This window comes from Salarias fasciatus, chromosome 6, assembly GCF_902148845.1.
Source record: "Salarias fasciatus chromosome 6, fSalaFa1.1, whole genome shotgun sequence".
Taxonomy (NCBI): Eukaryota; Metazoa; Chordata; class Actinopteri; order Blenniiformes; family Blenniidae; genus Salarias; species Salarias fasciatus.
This window is the reverse complement of record NC_043750.1, coordinates 5,906,357-5,917,779: the sequence shown is the minus strand read 5'-3', so window position 1 is coordinate 5,917,779 and position 11,423 is coordinate 5,906,357. Positions and strand designations below refer to the sequence as shown.

Here is an 11,423-nt window from a genome sequence, read left to right as displayed (position 1 = left end):
GATGGAAAGTGTTCTGATTTCCCTTGTTAATGAAAGTCCCTTTCAGTGAACTCCTGGTGTGTCGTGTGTCTTCACCCACTTTATGTACAAGCCAAAGTATTGTAACACAATCATGAACAGTTATTTCTGCAGAATCAGAATGAACGTAGATTTATAGGTTAAAGCATTTTCATGTTCTTGTTTCAGGTCGTGTTTATGTTGGACGGTTTAATCCTCTTGGTTTATCTATTAATATGGAGGTGTTGAATTGAGCTCATGTCTGCCTTTGATCCTCTGTGGTGTGTTTACTTCCACTTTCTCTCCCTTCTTGATTCTTTTGACTCTGCTCTTCAGTGATCTCTCCTCCCATGACTTTCTCCTCACAGTTCAGTTGAACTTCGGGCCTTCATCCATGCATTACTCTCGTTTTCTTTATTTTTTTTTTTGTACAAAAATGTTCATATTAGATACATTTTTTTTAAATCTGAAAATATCTGCTACATGATGCTCAGACTAATGTTGTCAAAAGCAGTTTCCTTCCCAGAAAGCAGAACTCCTGCAGCTTTCAGTGTTTGTTTCACCAAATCCAGTTAAGATGCTTTTTTACAGCAAAACTTCAAGGATGCCTGATCAGGTGTTTCAGTAATGAAAAATATGTTTTTGGAGCAAAATTAACTGATATAGGGCTTAGTTGAGGTTGAAATGACCGATTATCGCTTCTCATGAAGGCTTCAAAACTATGACTGAACACAGATGGAGGTTTGGAGTGAATAAAAAAAGTGTGAAAAAAAAATCAAAGTGTTTTCTATTTTAGATTCCTCAAAGTGCTCACTCTTTGCATCTTTGGCAGTGTTCTTGGCTTTCACTCAATGAGCTTCATGATGTGGTCAACTGAAGTGGTTTTCACTTCATATGAGGAATTTCTTGCCTTCTCAATGAGGTTGAGATCATCAGTTGTGTTGTGCAGAAGTCAGGTTGGTCCACAGCTATTTGACAACTTTTAGAATCCAGATTATGAAAGAACCAATCAGCTGAGTCCAGAAGAAGAAGAGGGCCCATACCCAAGGGCAGCTGCCCAACCCAGGCCAGTGCCCCCAGCGCTCCAGCCATGTACCCCGAGATCCAGGGCATCACAGCCCCCTCTTCCTTCCCCGGAAGGCAAGGGAACACCGAACCCCACATCCAGGCCCCCACTACCCACAACCGCCAACCCACCCCACTCAGAACCACTTCTGCTGTTAAAGGGTGTTCTTATTTTTAGTATTGTTGTTGTGGTTTTTGTCATTAGTTTAGTTTTTTTAAAACTTAATTTATGTACTTTATTATTCATTTTTTGTTGTCAGTCCAAGGGGTAGTAACAGTGTTGAATGTCATTCACTAACATTCAATGTTAGTGAATGACATCCATCTTTCTGTAGGTCAGGGCCGGCTCTAGGCATAGGCGAACTAGACGGTCGCCTAGGGCGCCACGTCCAGTGGGGGGCGCCGCGACCATACAAGGGGCGCCCCGACGCTCCGTGTTCCATGTGCCCTGCTCTGCAGCGCTCTGACGCACCGCGCTGCTCGGCATTGTTCAGCATTGCTCAGTGGAAACTTACAGCAAGTACAGATATGAGATCTGAAAAACTCATTTTTATTTCATGTTGCTTCTGATAAATACATTAAATACAGATCCAGAGTAACAGAGATGATGCATATTATGAGCACATAAGCATGCAGTGAGGTCTTGTCAATGTTTTCCTCTTTCAGGCTCTCTGCTACCATCTTGTGGCAACTTGATAAACTGACAACAAGTTGACTTGAAGTTGAAGACAAATGTACTACAGTAAGGATGAATCCAATAGAAACACAGCAAGAATACAACTTTTCCAGTCAGTTCAGCAGTTCAGCAGTTTTGACTTGATTTAAGTCTTCACATGACGTTCGTTGGATCTTCTTCACAGTGCTGTACAATGCAGACGGATCTTCCAAAGGGTCCTGGTGGAAGTGTCTGAGAGGAGGAAAACTGATTAATCAGATCCAATAAAATAAGCCCTCACACTGAATACAATCTTAGCTTAAATTAGGGATGGACTGATACCAATATCAGGTACAGAGTTGAATAAACACACCCAGTAGTCGTACTCTTAAAACGCGACAAGTACTGTGTGACGGCATTAATCAGCATCGTCACCTGCAGGTACACAGGAGACTGTAAATGACAACTGTGAATGATGATGTCCTGCCACAATATCAAGAGGAGGGATGGAAGATAGTTAAGTTCCGATATGATTGACTCATTAGATTAACTGCTCAGTGGATCCAGGAGGATTTAAGCACGTGATTTAAGTATGACAGCAACTTCGATCTGCAGTCACACGGGACAGTGCATGGACAGACACCACACACTGCTCTAAGGGTGTAGCTGCAGCAAGATCTGGAGTCATCAAGGCTGTTGGAGGTGTGTGTGGCATCACAGATAGAATTTCACTGCTGAAGCAGATGTTTAGTAATTATTTGTCTCCAGTCAGATACTTTGTGTTTCCATCATGTGTAAGTCGTCTAGCAGTTGCTTATATTTCCTTTCATCAGCTGTACATAATGATGTTTGTTAGTATTTTGGACTGTAGTCTTTGTGTTAATGATGTGGATCAAGGACCTGAGGCTGTGTTTTAGTTATGAAGGTGTGTTTTTAGTGTCTTCCTCCAGTTCCTTGTGTGCTGGCTGCAGCAAGCGGAGAAAATAGTACAACGCAGCCATACCCCGTTCACTGGAAGAACAGTCATTAACTAGAATGGTGGCGATTCGTTGAGCCTGCCGCTTGTGACTCACCACAGCCAGTGTGGACGAGTGTATTCGACCATGAAAACAGTGGTATCGGTGCATCCCTACTTTAAATACATATATAGTCAGATTTAAGTGTTCCTGGGAGAAACGTTGCCTACTTTGTTGAAGAACTGGCCTGGTGAATGTTGACGGCAGCGTACACAACATCGACCTGCTCCTGCTGTGTTTGTCTGCTGGTTCCAGCTGTTGTGATGGTGGAGTTAATGGAGTCTGTCTGTGGTCTCACAAATCGAATGGTGGCATAGTGAAGATCCTCCTGCTGCTGCTCCGAGTGAGAGTGACCAGCCCAAGAGGCAAAGAGTGAAAAACAGGCCAAGAGGCACACCAGAAGGAAAACAGCAAGAAAATAAACATAAAATGGAAAATTAAAGTTAACAAAAAAATCGAGACAACATGAAAACATTTAAAATCAGTGTGAGCAGTGGTGTGCAGCTAAGGGCAGCAGGGCTAGTGAAAAATGACTTTTAGGTTTTTACTCCATAATTAAAAGGTCATTCTGAGATGTGTCTGGAGTCAATCACCTGTTCAGTTTGCAACTTTACTCAGAAAACAAATGGTTATATTTATAGAACTCAAATTTAAAATGTCCTTAAACACATCGCAGCTCCCTCTGCTGGCCGTCAGCTGTAGTTTCATAGCTGGCCTTGGATCCAAGCTGGAAGCCGATATTGGGTTGTGTAACATTTAGTGACAGCATCATCAGCCAGTCAGATTTTGATGCGTTATTAACAGACCCCCCCCCCCTGTGGCAGCAGAGTTTCTATAGCTACTCAGGGCGGGGCCTTTCAGATGACCTTCACCGATTGGCCAATTATGGACCCGTTTGCAGAAAAAATGGAAATTACAAGCAGATGGATATCTGAGAATGGGTGCTCAGATTGGGGGATTTTTTTGTTCTAACTGGTCGAAACACCAAACACAAGTTACTGAGTGTGAGAATAGACTCATTACTTCAAAACAGTTGAAGAATTTTCAATCATTTTATTCAAATGTTGATCAGCACACTCAAGGATGTTGCTTATTCAACTTTTTTCAGTCTTAAATGTTTCTTTCTCTGCTGCAGATTTGAATTCTACCATTTGAGTGTGAGCCATCGCCTGACCCTCATGATGAGCTTGACTTAAAAAACCAATTATCGACATGATGCAGTTTTGCTACACTGAATTTAATGTTTGTATTTGGTTTATTCACAATTATCTCATGAAATCATGAGTGTTTTGTGAGGCAACAACTTTGTACCAACACGATTGAGTCTGATCATCGAAATGATCTCTCACATCAAATGATGCTCTCACCCTTTCACTGCTGTCTGGCTCTTCTCCAAGCTGAAACAGTGAATTTGGTGTCTTCCACTTTCTAATTACAAGAAGAAAAATTGGAGAATTAACCAGTTCTCCAATCAGTCGGTGAGAACAATTGATTTTTGAGTATTTGAAGGAACTTATATACACCTACCTGAAGGCACAAAGTGTTGCTGTGAGCAGGAAAACAGCAAGGAGGATTCCAACAGCGACTAGTTTTGGTTTATCTGGGAAAACTGCTAAAAATAGAAAACAAAATTCAGATGTATTCTTTGAGAAATATACAACCAAATGCAAACTCCAGTGGCAGTTTCCACCAACTGGAAGCAAAATCCTTGGTTCATGTTCAGCTGCAGCAAACAGACCAGATCAACAACATGTGAAATCAACAGAAACATTTTTAGGCCTTGTTTACGCAATGTTTCGGGTGAAAAATTTGAATTTAAATTTCAACCCCAGCCCACCCCAAACATGATGTGCATGTGCAAAAGCACTGGTTTAGAAAAGTTTTTTTTTCTTCTGTTATTTACATACAGTCGGAGATGAAGTGTTTTCAAAAAGTACCACCTTTTCAAAAAGTCGGGTTTTCAGTGATGGCAAAACCACAGCGAGTTTTCCATTTTCGGCTGTCATGCAAACTGGCCATTGAATGAATATTGAAAGATTTTCGATCAAACATTGTGTTGAACCTCAGCTGTTGTTTATTTGTGTCCCTGCAAAAAACTCACCAGGCTCAATGACCAGATGTAAGGTGGAGTTAAGACGTCCTCTTCTGTTCTGAGCTTCACAGTAATACATCCCACTGTGTTCACTTCTGCTATCAGTGATGGTGAACGTCTGTCCAGATGCTTTTGGTGTGTCTTCACCCTCCCTGTACCAGCTGTAGTGAGCTGCTGGGTTAGCATCACTGCTGCAGGTCAGATTCACTGAATGTCCCTCGATGATCCGACCAGACGGACTCACTGACACTGAGAGAAGCTTTGGAGCATCTGGAAAGCAGCAGTACACATTATTTAAAAGGGCTTTGGTGGTTGGAAAATGTAAGCAACACTTAGCATGAGCATGCATGAATTGAAATGTAGAAATGATTTTTCCACATCAACTCTCACTGTTTCTGTTGTGAATTGTTCAATCTCCTGATGTTCTAAAAAACATAATTTCATTCCTGTCTGGCAAGAAAATTGCACAGATTATTTGAACTGACAATGACTGAAAAGACACAGCAGTTTGCTGAAATGTGTTAGATTTTACTTTTCCCCCCATATTACAGAAACTATTTCTATCAACCTTTCCAGCAACCTTTAATCAACCCAATCCAGACACCTTTAATCTGAGGAGTGTTTCTAACTCACACTGGACATCTAAGTATTGAAGCGTAGAGTTGGTCTGTCCATGGTGGTTCTTGGACTGGCAGTAGTAGTTTCCTCTGTCTTTATAGCTGATGGAGGTGAAGTGAAGAAGGCCGTTCTGTTCCTCTGACAGAGTTTGGTTCCCCCTGTACCAGCTGTAGCTAGCTGCTGGGTTAGCATCACTGCTGCAGGTCAGAGTCACTGAGCTTCCCTCCACGATCTCACCAGACGGACTCACCGACACCGAGGGAGGTTTAGGAGCGTCTGGAAAAAATGGAAAAAGCTTCAACATTTGGAGATTATTACAATGATTATATCTGCAAAATCTGAACCGGTCAATCATGATCCACCTCCTTCACAGCTTATGATCACTCACGTTCCACATCGATCCATGTTCCTTCAGATTTGCTCCACATCAGCTCATATTCAGCCATACAGGAATACTGTCCAGATTCAGAGGACTGGATGGACTGAAAGACGAGCTGCACACCATCCTGAATGAATTGCTGTGCCTTGTACCAGCTGTAGCTAGCTGCTGGGTTAGCATCACTGCTGCAGGTCAGAGTCACTGAGCTTCCCTCCACGATCTCACCAGACGGACTCACCGACACTGAGGGAGGTTTAGGAGCATCTGGAGGAGACATAAAGATTAATGATGCTCTGATTTCTTCTTCACTCTAAATACTGATCTTCCACTGATGTTTAGTTATTATGATAAAATGTGAACTTACCCACTGGAGGAGAAGGGAAACGTTCATGTTGTTGTATGGCACAGTGATAGCTGTCTGGAAAACTGAAGGGTTGCAGGAGAACATAGTTTTTCTTTTTCTCTGCAAACTTCTCTCCATTCTTGAACCAGATGTATGAAGGAGGATCAGACAGCTGACAGCTGGTCTGACATGTTAGTTCAATCCACTTCAGATTGTCTGGATGGGAAATTGATTTCCTCACACGTATCTGGAGTTGTGGGTCTGTGAGTCAGAAGCAGGAATGTGACATTGTCTCTATAATCACTGGAATAATTCTTTAAATTTGAAGCTTTTTGACTGATTTGTAAAAACTTTACCTGAGACAGACAGTTTGACTCCTGGTGAACCAGTCATTTTCCCTCTCAGTTGGTTTGTGACGAACCTGAACTTGTACTCAGCTGAGTCTCTCTCTGTCAGGTTACTGATAATAAGAGTGCAGTTCTTTTCACCGCCTCCATACCTGACACGACGTGAATAATCAGAGTCATTTTTCAGATCCAGTAAAACACCACTCGGCAGTTTTCTGAACCAAAAGGTGTGTTTGACTCTGGTTTTCTGGTTATCTATCCTGGTTGGGTATCTGTAAGAGCAGCTTATTTCCACTGTGGATCCTTTCAAAGCACAGATCTCAGTCTCATCATACATCACCTCGTAGTGATTATTCACCACTGTAACAAAAGAACACATTAGAAAACATCGTCAGGAATTGACTAATTTAAAAAGTTGAACAGCACATTTTCTAAAAGCCTCCAGCAGTTGGCGGTGATGAGTGATGAGATATAAGTCATGACTGACTGTCTGCAATGGCAAGAAGATATCACAAGAAACTGCAATGATGTAAGTAAGGTGATGTTTTGTGGTTTTTACGTCTAAATCAAATTGAAGAACTATGAAAATAGCATTGTAAATTTCTTACAGGAAACAGTGAGATCTGCTCCAAACATCCAACATCAACAATGAACATTTCACAGTAAAGAAATAGGGAATTCCAGAACCTGGGTGTTTTCAGTTCAAAACTCGCTAATCAAACAGAAGAGGAAAAAAACTTATGCTCAATTTTAACATGTAATAAGCATCTATTGCTCATCAATACTTCTCCTTATGTGACAGACATTCAGTTGATCAATAAATGGATTCAATTGTTGAAAAGAGAAAAAACCCACATGAACTTACTCACTGACGGAGAACGATACTTCTGGCCTGTCAGACCACAGGAAACATTGGCGTCACTATACCAGCGATTTGAAAAGGTTTTTGAAGTTTGTCCTGGAACGATTTGTTGATCCTTCATCCAGCTGTAGGAGAAACTATCAGGTAGTGGACAGCTGCTGTCACACTGGAGTTCTGCTGAGTTCGAGGTTCTAGAGATGTTTGAACTGCTCACCTTCACCTGGAGACCTGGGTGAGCACATCAGCAGCAGAAATGTTGAATTCAGCTTTTCACAGACACACAAATTCAAATTCACCATTCAAAACCTTTTTGTATTGAATAACAGAAGTATGGAGTGAAAATGTTACCTGTAACAGTCAGAGTGACCGGTTGTCCACTATATTTGCCTGTTTCTTGGTTGGTTGTGAACCTGAACCTGTACTTGGCTGAGTCGCTCTCTCTCAGGTCTTTAATTCTCAAGAGGCAGTTTTTGTTTTCACACTTGTACTCCACACGACCTGAATACTCCGGATCTGATCTCAGATCCACAACAGTCCATTCACTGTGTTTTCTGAACCAGAATCTTTCCTTGACAGTAACATTGTTGTTGTGCACTTGTGGAGGGTATCTGTAGCTGCAGCTCATTTCCACTGTGGATCCGATCACAGCGCAGATGTCTGTCTGTCTGCATTCAACATCCCAGCCATGTTGACACTGCACCACTGTAACACAGAGCACATGACAGCCACCGTCAACACAGACAGAGTCAAAATATCCACCTTTCAGTGCTTTCTTCCACTCTGGAACCTGCTGTCAAAACAACGCTGTTTTCAGGTTCCTTGTGGATGATCGGCCGAAAATGATGCAGTTACATGAAACGGCGTTGTGTGGACAGGACCAGAGAAAATAACAACTTTCGGCACCAAGAAAACCAGATGCCAACACCTCACAAATGGCCACGTTTACACGAGAGTTTTACTTCTCTTTTTATTCTGAATAAAAACAAATTCCACTTTGAAAAGATTAACAATGACCTTGTAAACAAACTTCTTCTTAATTGAAATAATTAATCTGAATCAAATTTTATTCTGAATAAAGTGGCTGGTCTATTTCGATTTTAAAGTAGAATTCAATACTATGTGTCCATTCCATATTTCCGGTCGTTGTGAACATGCTTGTTCCCTTGACCTGTCACGATGATGCACATATTCCACGGTGGCCGCCTGAAGCAAGCGTTGAACAGAGACAATTTATTTAACGGGAGCCTCAGAATAAATAGATATACTGAAGAGTGGATGGATGGAAGCATGAAAATGTAAACGTTTTTAACGTAGTTGCATCAAACTTAATCAAGAAAGAAGGAAAAAAATGCAGGATCCGGAGTTTGTTCACTTCCGATAGACGTACATCTCCTCTGTCCTCTGTCCAATCAGAACTCTTCCCAACCCCAAGAGCTTAAGTGGAACTGAATGAAGGTGAATCAGTGTATTTTCTATACAACACTTAATTCAAAATTACTATTCCCATGGAGAATACCTTAATTCTGAATTTAAAACAGCATGTAGCCCTGGCCATATTTAGGGTCCCGCCTCCTCTTATATAGGACAGCTTTGTCATGATCATATAAGTTTGTGTAACAACAGTTGGAAGGATCATGTCATGCATGTTGAAACCACCGAACTTCCAAAAAGTACTTCTACTGCAGTTTGAATTCCTTGTTGCCATTAAGTTCTCGTGACAGTTTTAGTTTTGGCAGTAAAATGTTTCCAACGGATTATTAACGCAAAGCTAGAAAACTAATTTAAAATTCTTGCAGTATCAGTTAGCTCAATACTCAAACTAAATTAAACTTATCATACTTTTATTGATCAACTTGTGGAAATGTAACGAGCGGGTAGGTCCTTACCTGCTTCACCCAGCAGGGGTAATGAAATGTGTTCCTGTGCTGTCATACCAAAGGACCGCGCATATAAGTCCCACATTGGAATCCAATGAAAGGTTACGTTTGGTCGTCTTACAGCTGCAATCCAAGCGAGATGGCGAGATTTTGTCAGTGCAGAAACTTGTTGTCCTTGATGGTGCTTCCAAGCAGGAAAATGATAAAAACAAAGTCCATTTTGGATCATTTTAACCTGGCGATCGTGTGTTCTGCTATCACAACCGACGACACAACAACGTCTGGGCATGTTTGGAATTGTAGACTGAAAAAACAGTGAATGTGTCCGCATGAGCGATGACAGCATGTCTGTACACAATGCGTTGGCGGTCCAAGTAAACAACGGGAGAGAGCGGCCAACATGGCCGCGACTCCAAGTGATGACGTCACGATCCCAGGCCCTATACATGATTCTTTAGAGTACGCATGCTGCAGAGCTGCTGTCTCCCTTGCTCTCTTCATTGCTGAGGAAATAGTGGATGTTAATATTACATTTTCCTGGCAGTTGCAGTGTAGAGAAGACCAGTCACTATCCGAAACCAGTAGCGGCCGGTGGCGCGGGCGCAGGTGGTGAGAGAGCTTGTTTTGTCCGCCCACACTGCCAACCGCGGGTATGGTCTTCTGGTTAATTCACTTCCGCATTGACGGCAGCCCTCGTTTCCACACCCACACATTCAAGGTGCATTCCAAACAACACAACAGGTGGGCAACAATTATTTTTAAGAAACTGGTTTCTTCAACACTGCCCGCCTGGAATGCGCGGGTATGGAAACGAGCGCTTCCGCCAATGCGGAAGTGAATTAACGCCGCACCGCCCGCCGCTGACGGTGTAGGCGACCGAAACAAGCTCTCCCACCACCTGCGCCCCGCTCCACCGGCCGCTACTGTTCTAAACTCCTTTTTACCTGATAGAATTGGCCTATGTATTCATTAAATGAACAAGTCCAACACTGTCTTTACTTCTCTTTTTTTTCTAAGTGATTCTAACTTTATATTTAAAAGACATTTGTCAATGTGCAGGTCAAAGCGCTCAAATGCAGGCAGCAGTTCTGCGTAGAAACTCATTTAATTCCACAAACATGAGAAAGAACACAGGAATGGAAGTCAAGTACGAAACAGCACTGGAACACGAGCTGACACCGACACAAACACGCACAGATTCACAACGTTCCAACAATCACACAGGAAAACACAGGTGTAACACATGAGGGTGACGAGCACATCCAGAAGTCCACTGACAAGGAGAACAGGAGGTGAGACAGGTAAGGATAAGGACACAGGAGATGATGGGAGACCTCACCAGACAGGCGGGACTCAAAGGGTCCTGACAAAACTGTACGTCACTTTCAATCTTTTGCACTGTCTCTGTTGTTTTGTCTCCCCCCACTTTTGTTTCTGTGTTGTGTTTAGAAATATGGTTTGGGGTTTTAAGACTTCCTCTGTTTTGAGGTGGGATTGGTTTGGGCCATGGTAGAGTGCAGAGTATCAGTTTGAAAGCGTGAGGAGACGGTTATGTGGGAGAAAAAAAAAATAACTTTTCGCTTTGTTTATTTAAGATAAAGTTATACACTCACTAAAACAGGTTATCCAAAAATTGGTTAAATTCATGTAAAGCGGAAAAAAAAGGATTCTAAAACTGTTAGCACCAATTATTTCATGTGGAGCAACAAACTATTGGAGACCAAAAGTTCTGCCACAAAGGAACATCAGCTCTCAGGACATATCAGTTATTTTCATACACTCCAATAAAACCACAACAATACACCAAATGACATATTGCAGCTTTGGCATTAAATCCCTCACATTCGTCATGCTCGGTTCTACACTTTTGATATCCAATAAACCAGGCAAAAAATAAAATAAAATAAAATAAAATAAAATAAAATAAAAGCACAAACTCTCCCTGATTCTAAAAATATAAAGTTTTTTGAGTAGAAGCCTGAAACCAGAGGGTAACTTACAAAAGCTAAATTTGACCGTTTGTCCATCACCATCATTTTACATGTTCATGCTATGAAGATGTGATGCTGAATATAATTTCTAATTCAATCTGAATACCTACACATAAAAAATGTCTTTAAACACCCAGTCTTTGTGCCGTACCTGTCACTGTGAGAAGAAGATACACAAATC

The 11,423-nt window shown here is 41.8% G+C and overlaps 1 protein-coding gene across 1 annotated transcript; it reads right to left on the bottom strand.

Annotated features, from left to right (window-relative positions):
• Positions 1 to 1,639: 1,639 nt before the first annotated feature.
• Positions 1,640 to 7,834, bottom strand: LOC115389540 (B-cell receptor CD22-like). Its single transcript, XM_030092947.1, has 11 exons — positions 7,723 to 7,834; positions 7,378 to 7,602; positions 6,522 to 6,872; positions 6,187 to 6,426; positions 5,832 to 6,086; positions 5,459 to 5,719; positions 4,835 to 5,095; positions 4,261 to 4,345; positions 4,101 to 4,161; positions 2,904 to 3,067; positions 1,640 to 1,969 (listed from the first exon to the last, which is right to left on the bottom strand). The coding sequence occupies exons 2-11, from the start codon at positions 7,493 to 7,495 to the stop codon at positions 1,852 to 1,854; spliced, it is 1,914 nt and encodes a 637-aa protein (XP_029948807.1). The 5' UTR covers positions 7,496 to 7,602; positions 7,723 to 7,834; the 3' UTR covers positions 1,640 to 1,851.
• Positions 7,835 to 11,423: the final 3,589 nt, after the last annotated feature.